This window comes from Physella acuta, unplaced genomic scaffold (genome assembly GCF_028476545.2).
Source record: "Physella acuta isolate Inbredline_101_S28 unplaced genomic scaffold, ASM2847654v3 ptg000224l, whole genome shotgun sequence".
NCBI lineage: Eukaryota > Metazoa > Mollusca > Gastropoda > Physidae > Physella > Physella acuta.
In genome coordinates, this window is record NW_026731743.1 from 285,001 (window position 1) to 312,500 (window position 27,500).

A 27,500-nucleotide genomic window follows, 5' to 3' on the forward strand; every position below is an offset into this window, starting at 1 on the left:
GCGAAGCCCCACCCTCGCGAAAGAACGTCTAAGCTCCCCCCCCTCCCAAATCAAAAGAAATTTCTTCATCGATACTCTATAATACAATTACCGTCTAATTAATGTGTCTAATCTAAAAGGTGGTTTGCGTGCAATTCTTCGGGTAGTGGCTAAGCACCAGTGTTTCTTTCAGACTTATTGCTCCCCGGAAAGAGGAACTTTTTCTAATCTAAAAAGTGTTAGCGTGCACAGCTCTTTTCATGCTTCTATTTCTGTAGGGGCGAAGCCCCGCCCAGGTTCTTCCTTTAGTTTGTATGATCTACAAATGCGACCAGTTCCTCTTTCAGACTTTTTCCTACCCGGAGAGGGGTGGGGGTACTTGAAATTTTCGGGGGCAGGGGTAGAAATTTCTGGGAGGGGGCGGACACTGGAAAAAGTATATAATTATATTTTGTTGAATGGAACGGTAGACATGATTTGGGGTGCGTGTGTGTGTGGGGGGGGGGGGGTGGTTTTAGTTTAGAGAAAATAGACAACACTATCAACCTAGCGCCCGGTGTATCCTTCTTCAACGGGTCATTTTTCTCGTTTTAAATAGTTTGAATATTGAAAATGGATTAAAAATCATGTCTAGAAGTCAATATCCCGAGTAGCCATCCCCCGTAGTGTTATATTAGGATATTCGAGAAAGTTTAGGGGAGATCACTCCCGGTTTATTTAAATTTAAATTTAAAATCCAATACATCAACATACATTTATACACACAAATATATACGGATTTATATATATATATATATATATATATATATATATATATATATATATATATATGTATATATATATATATATATATATATATATGTATATATATATATATATATATATATATATATATATATATATATATATATATATATATATATATATATAGAGAGAGAGAGAGAGAGAGAGAGAGAGATATAGATAGATATAGATAGATATAGATAGAAATATGTAGATATATGTAGGTATATGTAGGTAGATGTAGATGTAGATGTAGATGTAGATGTAGACGTAGACGTAGACGTAGACGTAGACGTAGACGCAGACGCAGACGCAGACGCAGACGCACACGCAGACGCAGACGCAGATTACATGTGTAATTTCATTTATCTATCTCAAATAGTACTCAAGTTATAGGCTTTTGAAAAATAGAAAGTAGAAAAAGTACCACTTTCGGTTATCGGAAATTGCTCGAAAGTTGATACGGATCTACGATTTTGATAAAATACTTATTTATGAAATTTCATCAACCTAGCTGTAACGGTACTCAAGTTATCGTGTTTACACACGGACACACAGACAGACAGACACACAGACACAGACATACGGACAAGATTGCAAAATTATGTTTTTCCGTATCAGTGAGGTGTAAATCGTCGAGATTTGCAAAAATCTCGATTTTTTTTTTTTTTGCACGATTACAAGACTTTCTCTATAGGCCTACTTCGTATATACGAGAAAGTAAAAAGGACACTCCGAATAAGACAAAACATAATATTGGTGGACATTAAGAAAAATCCAAAAGTATTTGATCAAAGCATGAAAAACTTATGAATTTTAGTCACTTGTTTCAATTAAAGAATAAAGTATATGTTCAAAAACTGTCTGATACGTTTAGAGTAAAAATGAAATATACCAATATGTTACATATTATTTTAAATTTTTTTTAAAGCTTTTTTAGGGTTTTATGTAAATTGAAATTGTATTCAATAATATTACAAAAATGAGTGCATTGATACTAACAAAACACATCCTAATAAAAGAAACCAACCTATAAAGTCCTCACAACGTTCTGAAGCCAATTGTACTTTCTTGTCCTTGACGATATAGCTAGAGCAGCAAAACTCGCCTTCGTCATCGGGTTTGAGATATATCACATCGATTTCCAGCCTGAATTTTTCCCTATCGAAAAATCCAAACTCGTTTATGGGATACGTTCCAGAAATCCTAGTACGCCAGCGATAGTTTGGACCAGGTATAATTCTATAAGGAGACTATGCAAAAATAACAACTTACAATGAAAAATTTGATGAAATTATTGTATTATTTTAATATCTTAAATACTACAGAAAAGTATTCACATACACCTGCATAGTATACTATTTTGTTCATCCTAAGTTTTTTTGTAATAGCTGTTGAACCCAAATACATCCATTCTCTTAAAAACAATTTTAAATATGTTGTTTTATGTTTGTTACTCCGTTAGTTTTAATAACTTCCTAACATATAACAAGAAAAATAATCTTACACACACATATACACACACATACACACACATATATATGTTTACTTTTAAGTCCATGTTTACATTTGTATGTGATGTTCTTCTTTTTGTTCGTAATATTCAAGTATGACATTTGCTATTTAACAATTCTTAGTGATTATTATTTCAAGACCAATTAAAACATAAGTACCAAACGTATTTTAAAATATGGACATCCAGTCTACCTAAATTACCTCGGTATCGAACTTTAAAAAGAATTGTTTGTTCCAACTCAGATGTAACGCATAAATGCCTTCAGGACTGCCATTTTCAGGGACACCGGCAAGATCAGAATCACAGAAAACAGTAACTTCTGAATCTCTCTTTACTTCTTTTGGTACTATTGATTTATGCAGTACTGAATAAAAATAAAAATTAGACATGCACCCTTTTGCTGTTACAGATATAGATAACAGCAATCCCGTTATGCGTGTCGCCACGGTCTCTTATATTAAAACATTCTAGCAAACAAATTATGATACTATTCAATTTGTATTTGATTTGAAGCTTATAAATCATTTAAAAATAACATATGATAAGATTCAACGTGTCTTCTTTTGTATTTATAAAGATTTATGATTATTAATGGTGTAATTTGATACTAGTGATCTCATTGTCTGATTAGATCATTAAATGGGAGAAGTTGTACATAGGAAGTAAGGAGTGAGTCATTCAGGAAAAGTGTAACAGTCATGGATCAGGGAAAATTATGAAAAATATCTGAACAAATAAAAAACAAACCAACAAATCAAATTCTCCAATTAAAATGAAACTATATGTGAGATACTGATTGGCTTGTTTAGAAGTGGGACATCTTATCCCCATTGTCATCAAAACGAGTTCGTGATACAATTGAAAATGTGTTTACAAAATCGTTAAAATGAACACAAATCATACACAAATAATTTTGTTGCATCATAAAGGGAATTTAAAAATTATGCTAAAAATGTCGACTCTATTCAAAGGATTGTGAAGATACTAAATAATTTTTTATGGAAAACTCTTTACAGCTTTAACTCACAGACTGCTGGCGCGGACGAAAAATATTGACAAAGTTTAATTTTTTGCTTTATTTTTCAGCTGGCACATGTACGTTTTGGTCCAAAATGAACAAAATATTTTACTGTTGCAATTTTGCTTTATCACACAATTTCACGACTCTCCTCTATTTGTATCAGGTAACGTTAGTATGATGTGTATGCGCAGATTATGGCTAAAGTAAAGTAAATGATCATAAATTAGCTTGAAAAGTCTATATAATCATACTAAATAAACTTAATAGAATTATGTAAATTCAATAAAGTTAGCTAGGTTAAGTAAGGCTACATTTTAAAATTTGAAAATTAGATTTAGTTATTAATAGTTTTCAAAATAGTACATTGCATAATATACAAAATTTGAGTTGAATCAGATCTAGAAAGGTAGTAGTATTATATTATTTTGATGCCCCTAAGAATAATAATAATAGAAATAACAGAATCGAAGAGTAAAAGTTAAGAGCTGATTTATTTTTAAACTTCTTAATTATTTTAATATATTACTTTGTATACTCATAGTCTTATGTAGTGATCTTTTAACATATAAAATACTGGAGATTTATTAATAGTCTGTAGAGCCAAAAAGTGTCAATAGTCGTAGATGTTTTAACTTACAAATTTAATATAATTATCAACTTTTTATATTAGTAGAAAAGTAGATGTAGGATTTGATAATAGTTTTAGTTATCCAGTTTGATTATCACTTTTCAACTTATTTAGAGGTGGATAAATATAAATAGCAAATCTTTATTGATACATTTTTTTAATGAAATTAATATTTGACTTCTAACGGGTTATAGGGTCTACAACAAACTCCCGAAAGACACTAGTGCGAATGCCGTTTTCCTGAAGACCGATTTCCAAAAAGGACACCTACCCGAATGCGAAAAAATACCCAATAGTCACTTGCCCGAATGCGACAACCGCACCAACGAACACTTTCCGGAATGCGACAAACGCCCCAATGGACACTTGCCCGAATGCGACATAAGGCTGAATGCTTTACATTTTTAAACAGTCATGTTTTGAAACTGGATTTAAGCTTTTAGTCTTTATTAAGAAAGTACGATGACACGATTTTGCTTTGCATTTTCAAACCGTTATGTTTAGAAATTGGATTTAAACTTTTTGTCGTTATTTAAACGTATGCTATAAATTGCAATAAAATAATTTATCAATTGGCTTACATAAATTGTTGGCAGAGCACATTGGACTAAAATATTTTAAAAAAAAAAATCGCTATTTTAAAAACAAAATAGCAATATGTATGGTAAGTGGGGTTGTGGATGGATGAGGTAAACTTTATGTGCGGCAGATCTGACTTTTTTTTTGTAGAAGTTGAATAGGGGAGGGGGGGGGGGTGAGGAAAAAAAAACTTGACATAGTTTACGGACTATAGCATAATCATAGGTTGAAAATGTCTGATCTGGATTGCTTAGACATATATTAAAACAGTATTGTAAGTGTTGATATTAATTAGCCTAGTGGTTTATTTATATAATATAATATAATATATCACCCCTGTCACTACAACTCACTGACTCTATTAGTCAAAATTAAAAATAAAAGTGTTTTCTATGTATTATTATTTTGCTGTTAAGTATTTTTTTGAATATGTCAAGCTTTAATAAAACCGGAAGTCATTTTTTACTTATTTCACTAATGTAAAATGTTCAATTTTGTTTTTAAAAAATATACTTTCTGGTAACAAACATATGGAACCATTTTTAAGTCTCTTCAGATAAGCACTGATTGGATTTAGCGCATTTTCTGGCGATTATATTAATTCTAATTTAATGCTTACATTTGCTTCAATTGAATGTGTTGCTGGTTTAGTGGACGAATGTCTATACATTTTCTAACTGTATACCTTTTCACTAGTTTGTAGCTGAACCTCAGTAGAATTACAAAATGATGTTGATTTGTATAAAAATTGTAAAAATATTTTCAGATTATTTTTGTAATTAAAAAGCGATTGTGTTAAAAGCAAAGGTTGAACATTATGTAAGTAAGTTCTTGACATTTTTTGTATGCAATTAATTCATCCTTTGCCTTAGCCCAATGGACATCAGCGAGAAAAGTCTCAAAGGTATTTGAGAGGTCCATAAATTAATTTAAAAATCTTGCACGGCGTAGTTACAATTTATTATGGTAATAAAATCCTGCCTGTCTAGTTTTTTTTTGGACTTTACTAAAGATTGGGTGTATTTGATGTTTTTAATATTTTCGGTAACTAAATAAATATTTAAAAAAAAAGCAAAAACATCCTGCTATTCGATAGGCCGCCATAAATTTTATTGTACACATTGTAAGCTAAAAATAGAAAAAAAATAGGTCATGGGGTTTATATTTGCATTATTATTTAAAAACTTGATCTGCAAAGTTTTGTAAACAAAAAAACTATAAAGTGGGGCTGCCAGAAATCGATCACGGAGTTCCTGTACAGCCAATCAATATTTGTCTTACGAAAGTGAAACATCGGGTTATAACTTAGGCTTGATGAAAATAAATAGAAATGTAGCCTAAAACTCAACAAATTATTTTCAAGTTCTCTGGATCTGCAACTTGTATAGCATTGATTCTAAAAGTATTAAATTTCTGAATTAATTTTAGGCTTAAGTTTTTAATAAAATTTTATCTTTTATTATTTTTACGGTCCTAAATCTAAAAAAGCACATTTTTATTCCATGTCAACAACATTACGGAAGGAATCTTGTCAACTCGCTGGTGCCCATTGGTAGACATTACTTGTGAAAGTTCAACACTAGATCTAGATCTAGATTTAAATACAGTATAACTAAGTCAACAGTAGTAATTTCTTGTCAAAGAATTATAGACCAAAATTATGAGCTTACCTTGTGCTGATATGGACCAGACACACAGGAATGCTAATGCTAATGTAATCAGAGCCATGTTTGCTTGTTCCCTATCTCTTCATGTTTATAATGTAATTGTGTTCTATTATTTCCGTTTTTAATTATTATTTCCGTTTTTAATCTTGAACTCGAAGACCCAATGCAAATGTGTGAAATGCGCACCAATTTTATGGATAATACAAAAATGCACGCTTTAAAAAAAAGCAAGCCATTAGTAGGCCTACTCGTGAATTGTAGGCTTATATTTTTAAATGTTATACTTGTTGTAGATAAATATTATATAAAATAGTTATTGGTCAAAAGACAATGTGCTTTAATACACATTCAACTATATTAGTGACAAAGCAAAGAAATAACTAAATAGCTAATAACCCTAAGCATATAACCCTTTATCTACTAACGGTACTTACAAGTACCACTTTAATTAAGTGCCTGTATTATTTTGAATTTAATACGAGTTTCAAATAATTAATGATGTAATTAATAGTATTATTTCCCCTGAGTCGCCGGAAGTTTGAGGGATCGGTGTTTTTGGAAAATTTCTGGTGTGTCGCCATTTCCAATGTCTTGTTGTATTTTAATCAAATTGTCTCTGTATTAGATCGATGTTTACAAGTGGACTTATAAGTACCGTCAGGGCACACGGTCATTTTTTGTTAGGATTTCTAGGAAACTGCAGATTTTTATGTGGAGTGACATACATATTATTTTGATAATTAATTATCGAAATATACTCAAAAAAGGATATTTACACATTTATAAGATGGTTAACATATGGTTTACGTAAGAAATATTGTAATTACATGTTGATTTCTAGTAGTAGAAGAATAATAAGAATAAAGGTAGCTGTTGCAGACTCGTTTACTAGATTTAGTATACTTCATTATCTTACCAAAGCCTAGTTTTAGTAGTAAGATTTAATTTGTTAGTTGTATTTATTGCAATAAACTGTCTTGTCTACAATACCTAGCTTTTACGTAATGTATTCCCGTTGACTAGTAATAGTCCATACCTCTGCATATAGTATAGATCTCTATGGTAAATTTTAATCAGTAAACAGAAAACAGTAGGCCAATACGGCTATCCTAAACACATTGAGCTCACTTCTATTGATGAACTTTACACTGTAGTGTAGACTTGTCATAACATTCTAGTAGAATTCAAATAATACTAGTATTACTAGTAGGCCCTAGTTGTGTGCTGAATTACTAGACTTTTGTTTGTTTATGCGGCTCATTGTAATAGCTATTGGAAGCTTCCAGCAAAAGCATGTTCAGTCCGGCAACCGCTGCTACACCAGAAATACCACAGACAAGGATGATTGAGCATGTCAAGTCGGCAACTTTAGCTGTGTTTGAGGTCTAAGATGTGTTTCGATAGAAAATCGAGTAACAATCGTACTCAAAATATAGGCTACTATTGCGCTGTATTTATGTTTGAAAATTACAAAAAAAAAGATTGTTTTAATGATTGTGAGGTAGATTGGAGTGGTTCTATTATAACACACTGACGAGAAGCCATGCTGTTTATATATACATTTTATTGGGCCTTGTCGGCTAACCTAATCAGACCGGAACAGGAAGTAACAATAGATAAATACAAGGGACATCACTCAATAACAACATTATAAATATAACTAATACAAGAAGAGTGAGTTCCCCTGACCTCACAAATCCCAATCTATTACATCCCTTTACCCTTAGTAAACACAACACATCTCTCAATAGAACAATTGACAGTATCCTATAATCACCAAATATATTGTAACATGAACACTATGGTAGATTACATCCTTACAAACAATGCACAATATGCTACAACATAATCAAGATACAAAACAATGATGTCAAAGTCCTTTTGACCCTTAAAAGCATAGGTCTAACTCATTTGGGACTTTGATTGTCCTGCTTGACCTTCTCAGTGGCTTTTGATTTGGTGACTCAAGATTATGACCATCTGGATTCTCTATCTCAGGAGGTCTAGGATTTAAATCATTAACTCCAGAATTTACATTTTCTGACTCTAGACAACTTAGTTCACTCATATCAACAGAACTTGGTTGTGGAACAAACTGAGTTGGTGTGAACTGATCAGATTTGGTGGGATTGATAGATTCACACTTATTATCTGCACAAGTTATTTTTAACTGGTCTTCATGTCTACGGACAATAAGTCCATCATTTGTTTTTACTTTATAAGACACAGGTCCTGTACATTGAACAATTTGACCTGGTATCCATTTTTCCTTTCTCCCATAATTTCTTAGATACACATTATCATTAACTCCAAATTCTCTTTCAATGGATGATTTGTCATGATTTACTTTTTGTGTATGTTGATGTTGGGAAACAGACCTTTGAACAGTTGGATGTAGTAGATCAAGGTGAGTTTTAATTTTCCTACCACATAGCAATTCGCATGGTGCAACATCTGTTGTTATATGAAGAGTTGTGCGGTATTTGGCTAATAACCTGTTTACTCTTTCATTGTCACATTTAGCTTCTTCTGTTTGGTATTTACCTTTGATGTTACCCTTTTAGATTCTTTTAGTTTCTGTAAGTGCTAATGATGTTAGCAAAGTTGTTTGATGATCACATTCCTTCTTACTAATGTATTCTCTTTAAAAGCATTTGAAATTGCCATATCACCATAATCATTTATTAAGTTACAAGTACTTTGTTTAGGCAACTCTGACTGATAATGGACTGCATCTTCTCCATCTTTTATATTATCTTCACAAAGGGTTTTATTTCTTATTTTATATGGCTTTAAGTCATCATTCACAGACTCTTCAGGCCAACCATTCTTACAGTACTCATATACTTTTATTAAGCACTCATCTTTTTGTGTTTCTCTTTTAATATCATTCACATCTATATTGGAGTTATCCATGATAGTGAAGAGAACAAATACATCTTCTGGTACATAACTAAGACTTTGGTTTTTAAAGGTAATCTACTAAGACTATCTGCACTATTCTCAGATCCAGGTTTGTATCTCAATTCATAATTGTATGCGGCTAGTGTGATAGCCCATCTTTGAATTCTTGGTGAGGCATGCTCAGGTAGGGTTTTGTTTTCTCCAAATAAACCTAGCAATGGTTTATGATCTGTAAAGATGGTGAACTTCCTACCAAACAGAAACTTATGAAATTTCTTAACACCAAAAATGATGCCTAAGCCTTCCCTATCTAACTGAGAATAATTTTTCTCAGCCTGGTTCAAAGATCTACTGGCAAAAGCAATGGGTCTGTCACCCTTTTCATCCATGTGGGACAAGACTGCTCCTACACCATCTGGTGAAGCATCACATGTTAATATAAGTCTTTTCCCTGGGTCATAGTGAGTTAGTAAGGTGTCAGAAGACAAAGCTTCTTTTGCTGTATTAAAAGCAGCTTCTTGTTGTTTATCCCAGTGCCAAGTTGCATTTTTCTGTAGCAGCTTGTACAGTGGTGATAGTTTACCAGACAGATTCCCTATGAACTTTGCATAGTAATTTATCAAGCCCAAAAAAGCTCTTAGTTTTTGGGTATTTTCAGGTTTGGGTGCTTCTTTAATGGCTTTTGTTTTCTCAGGTTGAGGTCTGATGCCTTGCTTGCTTAATATATAACCAAGAAAACTAATTTCTGTCAGCATGAATTGACATTTATCTTTGTTTATCTTTAAACCTTTTTCACCAACTATTTTCAATACTTTATCAAGTGTTTTAAGATGTTCAGTGTCATTCTTACCAGTTATGTACACATTGTCAAAGTAAACACAAACATTTAGAATATCCTTAAAAATACTGTCCATGACAGCTTGGAAAATTCCAGGGCTAGATAATATGCCAAAACATAGTCCTTCATATTGGTAGAGTCCTTTATGTGTGTTTATTGTCGTATAGACTTTTGAATCTGGATGCAGTTCTAGTTGAGTGTAAGCATGACTAAAGTCTAATTCAGTGAATTTGTCTCCTCCTGCCAAATTCAAAGAAATTTCCTCAATGTTAGGAATAGGGTACCTATTTAGCTCTATTTGCTTATTCAGTGTGGCTTTGTAGTCTCCACAAATTCTTATAGAACCATCCTTCTTTAACACTGGCACAATGGGCGTTGCCCAATCGGAATAGTCTACCTTCTTTATGATGCCATTAGATTCCAATCTACTTAGCTCATTTTCAATTTTATTCCTCATTGCATAAGGTGGAACTATAGCTTTGCAGTATCTTGGATTTGTGTCTTTAATGCTTATCTTCACTGTTCTATCATTTAGTAAACCTGAATTGCCAAAAACACTTTCATTTTCAGATATAACTTTATCTATTGATGTAAGACTAGATTCTCTTGCATTGTTCAATGAACATATACTCTCCCAATTTAACTTAAGATCACTTAACCAGTTCCTACCTAGTAATGGTGGTCCATTTCCTTCAACCACAAGAAGAGGAAGTTTAACACTTTGACCATTATAACTTACATGAACCATACACTCTCCTATTACCGGAACATTGTCACCAGTGTATGTTGTTAGACACTTGTGACATGGTTGTAGAGGCACTGATCCTCCTGTGACAGTGTCAAAGTCCTTCTTTGTGATGACTGTTAGAGATGCTCCAGTGTCAAGTTGGAAGCTGATGCTCTTACCGTTGATATTAACTAGTACATTGATGGGAGCATGACTTATTGATTTCACAGAGAACAGGTTGAAATCCGGCTGCGAATCAGTTTGAGCATTTTCACAGGTAGAGTGGTTCATTGGTTGGGTTAGGTAGTCTTGGTGAGAGTTAACATAGTGCTGCCTTTGGTTGCGGTACTGTCTTGACTGGCTAGATTTAGCAACAGACGAAGACTTTGCAAAGCAGGCCTTGGCAATGTGACCTTGCTTACTGCACTTATAACAAGTTGCAGGCTTGAACTTGCATCGATGAGATGCATGGGGACCTTTGCATCGATGACATTTTTGATAATTATTACTAGATTTAGATCTAGGCTTTAAACGTGCAGGCTGTTTAGCATAAGTTGAAATGCTCTGATGGGGTTGGTGTTTGTTGACTAACCTGCTGTTTACTGCATGGATCTCTGAAGGCGTAAGAGATTTCGCCGCATCTGATGACTGCTGGAATGAAGTTGCAAGTTGTATTGCTTTTTCTAATGTTAGATCTGACTCGAGCAGCAACTTTCTTTGAATATCAGGGCTGTTTACACCTGTCACAAACTTTTCACATAGTCTGTCAGACAGCGTATCGCCGAATTCACAAAATTTACTTAAATAACGTAGAGCAGCAACATATTCTGATATTGACTCGTTTTGTTGACGAGTTCTACCGTCAAATCTAGCTCGACATAGAAACTTTGATGGGGTAGGCGCATGGTGGTCTGTTAGCAATTTGCTCAGCTCGTTAAAGCTCTTGGTAGTTAGACTAGCTGGTGCGCATAAGTCCTTTAGTAGCCTAAATTGTTGAGGCCCTATGACTGTTAACAAAACAGCTCTCTTTTTGGCTTCTATCGTCACGTTGTTTGCTTCAAGGTAAAAGCTTAACCTATCTAGATAATCATGAATGATTTCATCATTCGAATCAAATTCTTTTATTTGGCCATACAGCGCCATTATTCTAGAAATACTTAGCCAATATGCTCTAGCAAACCTCTTTTTGAGTAAGTAGGTGCTCTTTCTAGTGGATTATTTATCCTTGTCGCCAACTGAGGTAGATTGGAGTGGTTCTATTATAACACACTGACGAGAAGCCATGCTGTTTATATATACATTTTATTGGGCCTTGTCGGCTAACCTAATCAGACCGGAACAGGAAGTAACAATAGATAAATACAAGGGACATCACTCAATAACAACATTTTAAATATAACTAATACAAGAAGAGTGAGTTCCCCTGACCTCACAAATCCCAATCTATTACAGATTGCCACGTTAAACTTTATGCGCGGCAGATCTGGCTTTTTTGTAGAAATTGAATAGCGGAGGGGGTGAGGAAAAAACGTGACATAGTTTATGGACTATCGTATAATCATAGGTTGAAAATGTCTGATATGGATTTCTTAGACATATAATAAAACAGTATTGTAAGTGTTGATATTAATTAGTCTTTAATTATTATTTTAATGGGGTATTGGGCTTGTAAGTTGAGCTTAAGTTATCGTTCTTTCGCGTTAATTCGAGTCTGGTTAGCCAGGGAGAGATAAAAGTTTTCGAACTAAATCAAGTGTTGTGAACGGGATTCCCAATGATAACAAAAAACATGGCGGCTATTTGTTAGTAGGCCCCGCTTCAAGATTTAAAAATCATCAAACGTTCCAGAAATGCAACAATTGTAAAAACTTTCAACGCTGTTTTGTTCATATGGATGGGGACAAATACATGTGTATGCATTTCTGAATATAAAAGTTTTGTGGCGGTAAGTAGATCTATATTCAATAATGTCAATATACTATTGATTTTATTTCTTTTGTTGATAATTTGTCCAAGGCTAGGGGACATTACTCTGACTCTAGAGTCTACTACGCTACACAGTCTTTGCTCTAGATCTTGAGATCTAGACTAGAATCTAGATTAGATGGAATCTAGATCTAGAATCTATCTAGATCTAGCTATCTTCTAGATCTATCTACAATTCTACATCTTATTAATTAAAAAGATCTAGAATCTAGTAATCAGTACTAATCTAGATTTAGAGTCTAGTAATCTAGCTAGATCTAGGTCTAGTCTATTAAATTTAAACATTGTTGTCAAAGGACAAAGTCTAGACTAGATCTAGATTCTAGCTAGATTTCTAGATGATAGTAGATCTAGATTCTAGCTAGATTTCTACATGATAGTAGTATTAGTAGATCTAGATCTAGAAATCTAGATCTAGATTTAAAGTTTAAAATCTAAATACAAATGTTTAGATCTAAAATTTAAATTTTACGTAAACAAGAGAATGTGGTCAATCTAACTAATCAGTTCTAATCTAGATCTAGTATAGAATCTAGTTCAATCTAGTACTACTAGAATCTAGTAGTAGTAGTACTAGTAATAGATCTAGACTAAGTAAGTAGTAATCGAACCTATAGTCTAGATCTAGTTTAGATAAAACCTACCCTAGTGCCCTAGTTATTAGTCAAGTTTAGAAAGAGTTAGTGAGGCTAACCTGTTTTTAATAAAATCTAGATTTTTTTTAGATCTAGACTTGATCAACTCTAGCTATTTACTAGATCAGTAGCCAGTAGTCTACTGAGTAGAGTACTGTAGACCAGGGGCGTAGCGAGGGGGGGGCGGGGGGTGCGGACCGCACCGGGTGACACCATTTAGGGGGGTGACACCAAGGCAAAAAATAGCAAAATATATAGAGAAAAACTCGAGGGGGGGTGCAAATCGAAAGTTTGAGGGGGGGGGTGCAAATCGAAAACTTGAGGGGGGGGTGCAAATCGAAAGTTTGAGGGGGGGGTGCAAATCGAAAATTTGAAAGTTTGTCCCTGGGAAGGGTCTCTATGCCTCTGGGGGGGGGTGACACCATTAAGTGCCGCACCGGGTGACACCCGACCTCGCTACGCCACTGCTGTAGACTACTGTAGAGTGTAGGTACTAGATTCTAGATTCTAATAAATTAAATAGACTGTAACTAGATCTAGATTAGACTAGCATCTAGAGACCTAGATCTAGAATCTAGATACATTTTAAATTTAGGGCTTACAGACTACAGTGTTGCAATTAGTAGATCTAGAAATCTACAATAAATTTAGTTTGAAATTGTTACAGTAGTGCTACTACTTTTCTAAGTAGTAAGTTAGAAGAGCAAGATGATAGATGTTCATCAAGCTACAATAGAGTTTAGTTAGTAGTTAGTTAAATGAAATCTTATATAAAGGCCTATATATATAATATCACATATTAGTTAAATAATTATTTTAATATAATATGTGCATAAACTTAATAATTTATAATATCCAAATTCTCTAGGTACTTGCCAAGCAATTTTCTCACACGTGACTGTGGCTATAGGTGCTGATCTTGAGCTAAACTAAAGGTGAGCTGAATTTTTTTTATAATAAGCCATTCTTCAGCTTAAGCCCAAGTTTGAAAATAATTCAGTGTTCTAATTCTTAAAGTATATGCTGCTACTAAGATTATTTACTGTACGTATTAATTATGTAACTATTAATTATTGATTTCATTTATGTAACAGTGCTTGATATGGCCCAATAGTGGGACTTTCAGACAGTAGCTTTCACATTTCTAACCCAATAGACTAGAGTTCAGATCCCTGGCCTTAGTCCTAGTATGATGTCCTAAGTCCACCCAGCTCTCATGAGTACCTGGGGGTCATCCATAAATGACGTCACACTCGTAGGGGGGAGGGGGGGGAGTCCGTAATTTTGTGACGATGTGTGATGAGGGGGAGGGGGGGGGTCAGATGTTGCGACGTCACATTTTTACATTATAAAAAAGCAATGTTAGAAAACTAATTTTAGACGTTATTTCGCGTTTTAGATAACTGTTTTAATAAATTGTAATAGTTTAGACAAGATTTTGGAAAAATATCGATGTTTTTAAAAAATTCAACTGCAATTTTGAGGGGGGGGGGGGGGGGGTTGTAGGTTGAGGTGTGACGTCATTTTAGGGTGTGGGATCTGGCTTTTTGTGACGACGTGTGACGGAGGGGTGGGGGGGAGGTAAAAATCGTCAAAAAAAGCGTGACGTCATTTATGGATGACCCCTTGGCTCAAGATAGGGAAATTAAAGGTGGCTGGGTATATACCTGTACACTCTGTTACATGCAAATGCCACAGAAACAGGTGAATTTTAATTCAACTTCAACTGCTATATTTGACTGTTTTAATCAATCGTTAATTTTTTCATAATACTGAAAGTTGTTTAAAGTATTATTTCTTTAATTTCTAGGTAAATGGAACAGCATGGATGTGGAATTTTAGACACAAGGAAGCTGTAGTTAACTTTTAATTAAGAATTAAAGATTGTCCATGAAAACAAATATAAATTATATACTTTGTAATGCTGTATTTATGCATCTTCTGTTTTAAGTAATTAAAAAACATCCATTTATGAAATTCTTTTCAATTTTTTTAAATTTTAAAACTGTAGCTCTGTTTTGTTATTTGAAATCAATGATGAGTATACTGAACTGCCATTGAGATATTTACATAAATGCTATTGTTTATAGTTATAGTTTAATTTTTTCAGAAGCAACTATATTGACATCAAAACTGAATCTTCATTGTACATTAAGTATAAAAGCTTACCCACAAACCAGTCCATGTCCTTATGTTTTATTGACATCCAAACATTAAATTTTTTTAAAGGTGATTTTTCTTAAATAAAACAGACTACTTTCATATGGGATAAGAAACATTTAATTTTGAAATTGTTTGAGTGATTACATTTTAATAGAGCTGAAACTAAAACACTGGGTACAAATTTATTATTACTTTTTTTTCTCAGAACATTGCAAATTTTGAACATAAGAACTGTGGGAAGTAGGTAAAGATGTTAAAATATCTCTTGAAGAAATTGTGGAAGGTTTAGAGATAGAAAACAACATTTCAGAAGATGATGTATGAAATAATGGTAAAATAACTTTGGCAGTGGTCACTGAATTAATATTTTCATTAGACAAATCAAATTTAGGTATAGAAGAATAAGGTACGTCTTCAGATTTTCTTATCAGCAAAGACCCTGGGTGATTCTCTTTGTTACCATCAGTCAAATGACAAGCCAATTCTGGAAAATTCATTGGGTTCTTTATCTGGGCAGCTAAATATATTTAAATTAAGTTCATGCAAGGCTTTAGAAACATTAATTGGATAAAACTTTCATTAACTTTTTATTACTATCAGTTCCAAAGGAATAATATAAATAAGTTACACATCATCAATAAATTAAATTTCCATTTCACCAAAATTCCGCTAAGTGATAATATATTTTAAATTCATGGCATTTTGTAAGGCTAGATGTGTTGACTTTCATTTACCACAATTATCTGATAATATAAATTAACAAATAGGCCAATAATAATAACAAATTTCGTAGAATCTAGATTCTAAATCTAGAAGAATCTAGTTTGTGTCTAGATTCTTGATCTACACTTACTGCATAATTTACATTACTAGATTCTAGATCTAAATTACTACAGTTCACTACCTCCAGATCTAGTTCTTAAGTTCTATAACAAGACTACACTCAACTCCACTAAATCTAGAATAATCTAGATTCTATATAAATTGATGTCAGAGGCATAGTGAGATCGATATGGGGCAGGGGGTGCGAACCGCACCGGGTGACACCATTTAGGGGGTGACACTAATGCAAAAAAATAGCAATATATACCCAAAAAATGATAATTCCACTTAATTGATTAATTCGAGTGTTAAATAGTCTTTTAAGAGGTGCAAATCGAAATTTTGAGGGGGGGATGCAAATCGTAAATTGAAAAATTGAAAGTTGACCCCGGGAAGGGTCGCTACGCCTCTGGGGGGTGCCGCACCGGGTAACACCCGACCTCGCTACGTCACTGATTGATATTGAAAATATTCTAGTCTACTTGTCTTAAAGTAAGTAGCCTATTTAATAGGCCTAATTTAGTAATTAATTCCTAATTCTTAAGTCTACAATCAACTACACAATAAAATAAAAGAAACTAGATCTAGAATCTAGACTACTCTAGAGTCTATAATTTTTAAAAAAATCCTGCATGTCGTATGTTACCAGTGTTTCTTCCAGACTTTTTCTCCGGGGGGGGGGGGGGCACTTGAAATTTTCCGGGGGGGGGGGGGGCGGTAGACTTTCTTCGGGGGGGGGGGGGGCGGACACTGTTAAAAGTATATATTTTCTATATAAATTATATACATTTCATTTCGTTTGGGGGGGGGGGGGGGCGGTCAGTCTAGATAGAAACGCTGGAGTGAAAATTCGGACAGTTCTACTTGACCGATACGCTTCACAGTTGGCACGTGGGTCAAGACATGAAGACAATGCAATCTAAAACTAAACTTGACTTAATTGGATGCCTAATTAATTTTTTATTAATTAATTAAAATTTGGACCGAATGAATAGGCATGTCTATCCAACCACACCACACGCGTCATCACGTTCCATAGCTGCGCCATCAGGTTGAATAGCTGCGCCATCACGTTCAATAGACGCGCAATGGTTTTTAGTCATGTAACACTATCTATATATATAACTCTCTTCTGGGAGCCGTTAGAAAACAAGCTGCAAGCGCCTCCTTGCAGTCCCCTCTCTTTCTCTCTATCACCACCACTACCACCCCCACCCCACCCCCACATTGTCTGGTGAGCTGTGGTCACGCTTTTTGTTTACAAATCGTAGAGCTGGGTTTGTTGACGGCTATTATGGGCAAATAATTTAGTTTGAAACGATTTTAAACTTACAGGAGGTAACTAAGAGGAGGCTGCTATTCACGGGGGGGGGGGGGGGGGTGTAGGGTAGGGGTTGGGGGTGTAGGGTAGGGGTTGGGGGGGGGGTTAGTGTTTTAAAGCAAATACTTTCAGTGGCAGCATTGGTACTGTCGAATTCACAAATTTTGAATTTCTGAAAAGTAGAAAATAAAATAACTAAATAGCGGCGTATGATACGCCGCGGGTCGGCTCGTTGTAAATAAAACATGTAAAGTACTGAAAAAAAACCCATAAAAAAACGTTTTAATAACAAGCTTTTATGTACTAATGCACTAAAAAGTAGAAAATAAATTATAGACTACTATTTAAATAACTATAAAGAAAAGCGTGGGTCTCTTCTCAAATATTAGTAAAGGTATAAAATAGGTACTAAAGTACTAAAGTGACCCACGCTTTTCTTTATAGTAATTTAAATAGTAGTCTATAATTTATTTTCTACTTTTCAGTGCATTAGTACATAAAAGCTTGTTATTAAAACGTTTTTTTATGAATTTTTTTTAATAGTGAAGTAGGAAGTACTTTATGAAAAAAAAAATATTTAAAAAATACCATCCTCCATGGTGATCAGTTGGTCAACATTCTCACAAAAGCGAAATCGGAAATGGAACAAAAATTTCTTTTGAAGATTTTAATAAATGATGCAACACTATAGTTAATGTGTATCTGTAAAGTTAAAGATTTATGTGTGTTCACAATAGTACGTTGCCATATGGCAAAAGTATGCATTATAGGGTTAAACATTGTTATTTTCTTTATGGTAGCTAAGAACGGTTTATAAGCAGGTTTCATGTTAAACGTTCATTAAATACTATAAACCAAAACGATACGTCGACTACTGCTTTTGTCAATGAGTAGTTAACTTAAAATATATTTACATCAGCGTAGTAAAACACAGCAAGACCTCAAATTCTCTCATTTATGTCGCCAGCACCTAAACATTTAAGGTTCTGCCAACCATATATTAGCACACCGATCTAAATAAAGAAATTTGACGTAAGAAAATTTTGTAAAATTACTTAGTATTTTCAAACCTATTCATTGACAATCATGGAAATAAAATAAAGTCAAGACGATTAATCTTCCTCATAAAACGAATCAAAACTTCATTTATTTACGTTTTCAAATTGTAATGCTTAATAATTTTTCACGATCTTGTAAAAAATTAAGAGCTTTTTCGGTTTTCTGATAACACAAGATGAGACATATAGCTAGTTGATAAAACCTCAAGATATTTTTTTCCCGTTTATGCCACAAAGTTTTTCGATTTCCGCTGTTGTAAGACGTGTTTCAAAAACTACTAAGTGTAAAATCTTTGTCTAATTTCATTATTATAAGCTTTTACTTTCATCACGATTATTGTTTGTTCTTTATGTTTGTTAGGTTAGGTTAAGTTTGCCTGTCGTTGTTGATAATCTCGTAATTTTATTTATATTGTTCTCATTTGACAATGCGAAAATAAATATTGTTTATTCTGGTTAGAAATTAAATTTAATAATAACGTAAGTCGATAATAAAAAGAGCGATACAAATAGCATGTACTAGCGATCACTCTATCAGCTAACCAAAGAAGGTGAACTCATTTATTTAAGAATGATTGATTTTTTTTGCCTGAGTGGGGACAGTGGACCAGTTCTTTAAAGCCGGATTTATCCTATCTTATAAAAATAAAATATGTTTCATTAAATGTATCAAGAGTATAGAAGACAAACGCAGTATTTCCAAAAAAAAAATCATCCTGAGAAAATAAGTTTATAAATCACATTCCAATATTAAAACAGTGCAAAATATAATGGTTAAACATTCATAAAATATTTGCATTCTACTTTTCTGACATTGTACTTAAGTGTTCTTGTATCTTTTATTTTTTTACAGTTCAGTATAAATGTACATCGATTTGACCTAAAAAGTGGACATACTGCATTTGTCCTCTATACCCTCGTTATGCACTCTTACAGATCATGAATTTAAAGCCTGTGGTAGTTTTTAATTTTGGATTTATTTCTGACGCTTATTAGAATATGTCGCTAATTCGATACAAAGAAAATACTGGAAAAAATAGTTAATACAAATTAAAGATATGGCATAGAAGGATAATTAGCCTTGCTTATAAAATTCTTTTAACAAAATGCATTCATGTCGTTATTCAGGTAGAGAGTAACATAGCTCTTCCGTCCCTTCTCATCGTATAACTCTAAGAAAAAAAAAAGTATAATCTATTTAGGCTATACAATCACACCTAGTATGCAAACTTAAGGGTGCGGCCTGGTGTAGAGTAAAATGCTAGACTGTTAACCCGAAAGTTTCGATGTTCTAGTCCGGTTTCAAGTCAGCAGAATGTTCCTGAATCCAACAACAAAAATAAATGCGGTTCGAAATAGTGCTGACAACATTATCCCTTCATATGCCAAGAAAACATATGGATTCTGCTGCATCTGCCCCATGTGTTATGGGCACAAACATGTTGAATAGCGAATATTATTTAAAAAGAGAAACGTATGGTATGCATTATAATATATCAAGCAATATAAAACAACACGTAAAATAATTAGACAGGCACAACATGTTGAGCACTACTTTGACTGTGTTCCTAATATAACTGGAAAAAAAGCGTAGCACCACCGCACCAAGACATTCTTACATCTTAAATAATGATAGTAACTAAATTTAATCAAAACTTGATTTATTGGCATTTACAAATTTTAATGCTTTTATCTAATATTATGTTTTTTCAAAGATGTTATTTACGGTAGCGTTGATTGTTTTCAGCTAATTTGCATGATCTTGTGTCCAGTGAAATTCAAAGCTTTGGTAGTTAGGGCTTTGATGGATTCCTTATAACACACTATGAGATATCGCTAGTAGATAACAATTCCAGGTGTTTAGTGGCAAGGAACAAGAAAATCATTAACCTAAAATATAAAAAGTAATTGTAAATAATACATAATTTAAACGTGTATTTTGAGTTAAAAGATTAAAGATAAAAGAAGCAATATACACACTTATTTACTGCCTTAAACCTACATTGGTTAAAATATATAATATAAGCCGCTAGGTCGTGTATCTGTATTTCCGTTTGCCATTGGTATGACCGGTTTGTATTCTTTCTTATCCTTATTTTATATATTTCAAATAATTTACGATAGTTTGCTAAATAAATTATGATAATGGCATGCCTTGCTTGCATCTAGGTCCTAGATTTAGATCTAGATCTAGTATCTTTCAAATTAAATTTTAACTTAACTTAGCCAATTTCATAGCTAAACAAACAAATAAATATATATATAAATAAATATATATATATATATATATATATATATATATATATATATATATATATATATATATATATATATATATATATAATGAAGGTCTGAAATAGTTTAGTATATTTCTCATTATTATCTAGATCTAGATAAATTTATCTAGATTCTACGACTGTTTTCATTAAGTCTAGTTTTTGCTGTATGCTTGGTAGATCTAGATCTAGAACCTAGATAGATAAATCACTTGTATTCTTGAATTAGATGATCCCTGAAGCTAAAAAGGAAAGATTTATATATCAAATATTTAAGGACTAAAATATTTTAATAAAGAAACTCAATACATTGTTGTGATTTTAAAATAATTTGGTTCGACCTAGATTCTAGATCTATAAATAACTTTCTTGGACAGCTGATCTTTAGACTGTCGATCTAGAGAAATTTATTGTAAAACTAAATGAAAAAGACTGTTGAAAATTTATATAAGTTTTACAACGTAATGAAAATAGCAAACGGACGTATTATTAAAATTATAGCCAACAGAAAATTAGCTTTATAACACGTTAAAGATCTGAATGGGCAACTCAATCTTAGATGGTACCGCCATTTTTGTTTTAAAAAGTAACTAAATCATGTGACGTCACTATTCACTCTAAGTGAAGTCATTGTTTTAAACTATTTGGATTAATATGGTTAAACTACCAATGAGTTAATCAATAAATTAATTAACGTCTTAAAAAAATGTGTTATTAACAATCATTCTGAAAACAAAAAATGTTCTCTATCTACATACTATTTTACATCTCTACACATAGTGCAGATTCTCTCCTGTAGCCAAGCGGACAAACAAAAAAAACAAAAAAATTAATAAATATTCAAACATGTAAAAAAACTTGAGTTTTAGTAGTATATAGGTATATATATATATATATATATATATATATATATATATATATATATATATATATATATATATATATATATGTCGAGAGTATAGTTTATTTAGTCTTAGTGTCGTAACCTTTTTTTGGTCCTTTATCTCATTTGTTGAGCGATGCGCTGAATAACTCATACTATTCAATACGTCAATTACAGCTCATACTCTAAATTATGCAATTACAATTGTATAAAGTATAATAGTGCCCTACTCTTCAAAAAGTGTTGATTATAAAAAAAAATATATATTACCCCTATAAATGTGTTGCTGAATCCATGAAAACATCAGCAACCCTAAGATTAGATTTTCGGTAACTCTCTTGATTGAGCTCCCGTTTCTGGAGTGTTTTATGGCTTGAATACGTGAATCTACACACACGGAAATACATTTAGCTCCCATGAAGAAAGTGCATTAAACATTTTAATATAATAGAAAGAATATCACATTAAGATGTGATCTTAGAAGAAAACAATTTTATTTAATATATATATATATATATATGTGTTTAATTACTAAATAATACATAAAAGTGCTATATTATATAATTTAAAACTAGCCGTCAGAGGCTAGAATTTGCTTCAGACATTTAAAGCAATATCTAAATATAATTTTTCATGATGTTTTCCATTATACCTTAGAATTTCCTTTTGCTTTTTTTTTCTTAAACCCAACAACAGACTAAAATATAAATGGAAGCAAATGTTTAATCCCGAAAAAAATATTTTCGTTTGTTTACTTGGCATTTTATGAATTCTTTATTTTTCTGGTTGTCATAAAAGCTATTCATCTACATTCCTAGATGAAATCATGCATAATAAGGTCGTGTTGTATTATAATATTTCGATTAATGTAAAATCACGTACGTTAAAAAAAGCTTATATTAAGCCATTTAATTCTTGAACAATGGTTTAATAATACGGAATAATATATTAGAGGGACGGCATCTCACCTGATAAATAATGACACCTGTGTGCTAAACGATTGACATCATCTTTGTCAAAGTAATTTACACTGCAACAGTACCAGCCAGCGTCTTGGGCTTGTAGGCCATAGATTATTATAGCAAGCTTTGTTGCATCTTTGGTCAATCTCTTGTTGGGCTTCAAGTCTTCATAAGCCCGATGCAAGCGCCAGTGATTTTTTCCATTAGGCCTGATTGAATTTAAGTCTGGGTACTGTGCTCAAATAAATGTATTGTGTGAGAATTTTTTTTATGGTTTATTCCGTTCCTCGCCCCCATCCCCATCCCCATACACTTCCCGCCGCATATAGCTGCATATTGATATTTAACATAATCAATTTATAAATAGGTGCATCTGTACAAGAAGGTAATGTTCTAGATAAGCTGACATACAAGGGACCAGCAGTCCCCCCCTGCTAATCTTGACATATAAAAGATAAGCAAAATGGTATACTACAAGGCACACTTAACGTAAACAATTAACCTACATTTCTAGACTGATCTTATAAGCTAAAGTTAATAGGCCTCTGTGAACAGTACATGCCTAGCGCTGACATAGGCGACGATAAGTAAGACGAGAAGTAGACTACAGATCTACTTACGATGATTTTATTAAAAACTAGAATACCCGTCATCCGTTGGATAACTGTGGGTTTCGGGGGTCATCCATCAAAAAACATCACGTCTGTCACTCAGAGGCATAGCGACCCTTCCCGGCGCCCGGGGACAAAGTTTTCGATTTGAACCCCCCCTCAAACTTTTGATGTGCACCCCCCCCCCACTCAAACTTTCGATTTGAACCCCCCTCAACCTATCAATTTATTTTTCCAAACCATTTTGGCGCCCAAACATACGTCCCCCCCCCTTCCCCCCTCCACCTCCCCACCCCCGCCTCCCCTTCCCCCCCCCCTTCCCCCCTCCACCTCCCCACCCCCGCCTCCCCTTCCCCCCCCCGCCTCCCCTCCCCTACCGTCCCCCCCCCTCCTCGGTACGCTACTGCAGTGTCACTTATCGTCACAAAAAACAGACCCCACATTCAAATATATGTTTTTTATCTTTTAAAAACACCGAAAACACCGATTTCGGACTATCCCTTCATAAACTGACGTCACAGGTGACCTACTCAACTCTACTTCACCTGCCCAGTGTCCTGCCAAGTCTCAGACAACATGTTTTTATCGTTTAAAAAACAATTCCAGCCGAGCATGTATCTGACCACACTATCCTTTCATATGCTTAGGACAAAGAAACAGATGAACTCTACTTTACCTGCCCTGTATCTTGCCAAGTTCAGATAGGCAACGTTATCATTCACATCTAAAAAAAAATTGAAAAAAAAAATTTCATTGACATATTGGTCTAGAACCCGTGCCTCCTGCATGAGAGCTGACTACGCTACCATTTTAGCTATTTACTCGTGACGTCACAAGTGAATTTTTATACTATACTATGTGTCTCCTTATGCAACTTGATTTACGCGTATAGATTCTAGATCTAGATCTAAAAATAAGTCTAGTAGTACTAACTTTCAAATTAAATTTTATCTTAAATAAGCCAAACAAAGATTTATATAAAATAATTAAGTCCTGAAATAGATTCTAGATGTAGAATTTACATTGAATCTAGTGACCTACATCTAGGCTAGATCTAGATCTAGGCTAGATTCATAAATTTCCTTCGATAGCTGATCTTTAGATCTAGAGAAATTTACCGTAAAACTAAATGAAAAAGACAGTTGAAAATTGATATAAGTGTTGGAACGTAATAAATACAGCAAAAGGACGTATTGTTTAAGTTATAGCCGGCAGAAAATTAGCTTTGTAACGCGTTAAACTTTTGAATGGGCCACAAAGTCTATGATGGGGTCCGCCATTTTTATTGTACCAAAAATGTAAACACATCAAGGGACGTCACTATCCCCACAAAGTTTATTCAAAGTATTAACATTTTTAAAAAAATACGGTTAATTTAACTATGAATAAATCAATAAATTAATTAACGTCTTTAAATAAATTTGTGATCAACAGTCTGTCTGCATTAAAAAATTATTCTCTACCTGCATACTATTTTACAGCTTTCCAGATAGAGTCGAACATATCACAATAGTCAATCAGGCAAACAAACAAATAAATATTCAAACATGTAAACAAACTTGACTTTTAGTAGTATATAGATAGATGTGATACTTAGGGTACATAACATAACAATTATTTGGTTCGTAGTTTCAGTAATGTTGGAAGTTTTACGTGTGTGTATTGTTTTAAATTCAATTTAAATATTCTCTGATAAAAGCGCCACTATCCTAAAAATGTTCGTAGAGGGACCTGCAGCTCACCCTTGCTCCCCCCACCTTCGAACGCTACTGGTGGTAGATTAGCAAGGCATGTCAAACGGTTAGATTATTTTTAAAAAAATACTAAATTATTTTTTTAAAATACAAACTTTATCAATTGGACCGAATTGAAAAAGTAAAACAAAAATGGTAAAAAGTATACTAGATATAGCAGGTGCATTGCTGGACGGCAATATGTTTACAATGTAGTTGTAAAAGAAATAATAAAAGTGGTGGATAAAAGGGGGAAAAGGTGGTAGATTATCAAGGATTGTCAAACGGTTATGTTTTCACAACAAAAATACTAAAAATATTTTATTTCAAAATTAACTTTATCCTTTGGAGCATATTGGAAAAGTTAAACAAAGGTAAAAAAAAAAGTATACTAGATATGATCAACTAATACAAGTATAACTTCATACCATTTTATCAAGCACGTTTATTTAGGTAAAGCTTAAATTATAATCTAAAGAGATACTGACTTGTAATTGTTTTTTAACCATACACGTACCCGTTGGGAATACCAATATGTAGTTAATGTATACTTCAAATAGGAGTTTGGATCGAAATCTTTATTTTGCCAGAACAACTCCATTCTGTCTATCTCTGTTGCCGTATCTGGAACTCCCGCGAGATCAGCGGTACAGTGAATCATTTTTAAAGTTGGATCTTGTGCAACTAAGCTTGCTTCCACTATAGAGTGATGTGAAACTGTAAATATTTGCAAATGAAATGACAATGAACCTAAGTTTAATCTCATCATAACATCAAAACAGTACAATTTTATATATATATATATATATATATATATATATATATATATATATATATATATATATATATATATATATATATATGTATGTATATATATATATTATAAAATTGACATACAACAAGATTATACTGGCCAAATGCATCAACTTGTAGTTGGAACAATGTTAAATTAAAAAGTTTGATAGGAAGCAGATGACTTAGAGTCACGTAGATATGTGGAGATTGCACATAGTGCTTTTCTACATCATATGGTCGAGTTTTTCGAAAAAAATCAAGATTTGTAGTTAAAACAAGAAAATACTGAGGGGACTATATATATATATATATATATATATATATATATTTATATATATATATATATATATATATATATATATATATATATATATATATATTTATCTATTTATATATATATATAAAGCAATGTATGTTTGTGTATGTGTGTGTGTCTGTGTGTGTGTCTGTCTGTCTTTTATGCATTACTACACCTCTCATCACATCGCCGTGAAATTTTGGGAAGTTGTTGTGAATATTCCTGGGGAGGTTTCTGCGGAAAAAAACATCGTTCATCCGATAGCCATGAGACTTTGGGGAGTTCATAATAACACTCTAGGGAAGGGTTCTGTAAAAAATATTTTTAACTTCGCAAGAGCGGCGCCACGGGAGGGTGCGATTTTTCTCCACCGTTCACACGATCGCAATGAAACTTTGGGAAGATGTTGAGAATATTTCTGGGGAGGTTTCTGCGCTAAAAACATTTTCAAATTCGCAGGGGTGGCGCCCCGGCAGGGCGCGACTTGTTTTCTCTCGATATATGGTATATAAAAATAAAAGTTGATTGCGGTATCACAACGTTTATGCGATAGCCATCAAACTTCAGAACTTGATTAGAACACTCCAGGGAAGGGTTCTGTATAAAAGTCATTTTTATTTTCGCAAGGGCGGCGCTACAGGAGGGTGCGATTTTCTCAATATAATGTATATAAAAATAAACGTCGATTGCGGTTTCACGGCGTTCACCCGTTTACCATCAAACTTTGGGGAGTTCATTAGAACACTCAGGGGAAGGGTTCTGTAAAAAGTCATTTTTATTTTCGCAAGGGCGGCGCCACCGGAGGGTGCGATGTTTCTATATGTACGGTATACACAAATAACAGACAATTGCGGTTCGACGCATTTTATCCGGATGCCATAAAACTTTAGGGAGTTGATGAATACTCCCGATAAGGTTTCTGGGGTGGGAGAGGGGTGGTATGGGTGGGTGGTGGTGGGGAGGGGGGATTTAAATTGGCATTGGAGGCCCACCGGCTGGATGACATTTAGCGCCACGGTCTTTCCCGTGCGCGCTATGGCGACTACGTTGAGTCTAAACCGCGTGATAGACAACGGATAGGATTAGGCGTTACTAACGCTCACTAAATTGATCAAGCGGGTCCGCTGGCGCCCTGGTAGGGTGTGATTTGGCTGCAAACAAAAATTTCAGTTTCGGCCCCTAAAGGCTCACATGGGCCGCTGTGGGCCATGTAATACGTTTTATTTTAATAATAAAAAAAAACTAACCAAGGTTAGATTATTAACTGGGATGTTTCTTTTTGCCCGTAAAAAATCCAAACTGTTTCGCACTTTGC

At 33.6% G+C, this 27,500-nt stretch overlaps 1 protein-coding gene across 3 annotated transcripts in view; it reads right to left on the minus strand.

Moving 5' to 3' along the window:
- The window catches only part of LOC131937875 (uncharacterized), a 44,073-nt gene that overhangs the window by 6,957 nt on the left and 9,616 nt on the right, over positions 1-27,500 (minus strand). Inside the window, exons 4-7 of one of the 3 annotated variants that reach the window (XM_059295572.1) lie at positions 25,610-25,809; positions 22,755-22,980; positions 22,057-22,173; positions 20,282-20,517 (exon numbers count right to left, since the gene is read on the minus strand). In XM_059295572.1, the coding sequence (XP_059151555.1) occupies positions 20,513-20,517; positions 22,057-22,173; positions 22,755-22,980; positions 25,610-25,809 (548 nt within the window). In that variant the 3' untranslated portion in view covers positions 20,282-20,512. Of the gene's footprint in view, positions 1-1,792; positions 2,016-2,478; positions 2,643-6,176; positions 6,279-20,281; positions 20,518-22,056; positions 22,174-22,754; positions 22,981-25,609; positions 25,810-27,500 lie in introns of those variants that run through there. The other 2 variants (XM_059295571.1, XM_059295570.1) reach the window with 2 other exon arrangements.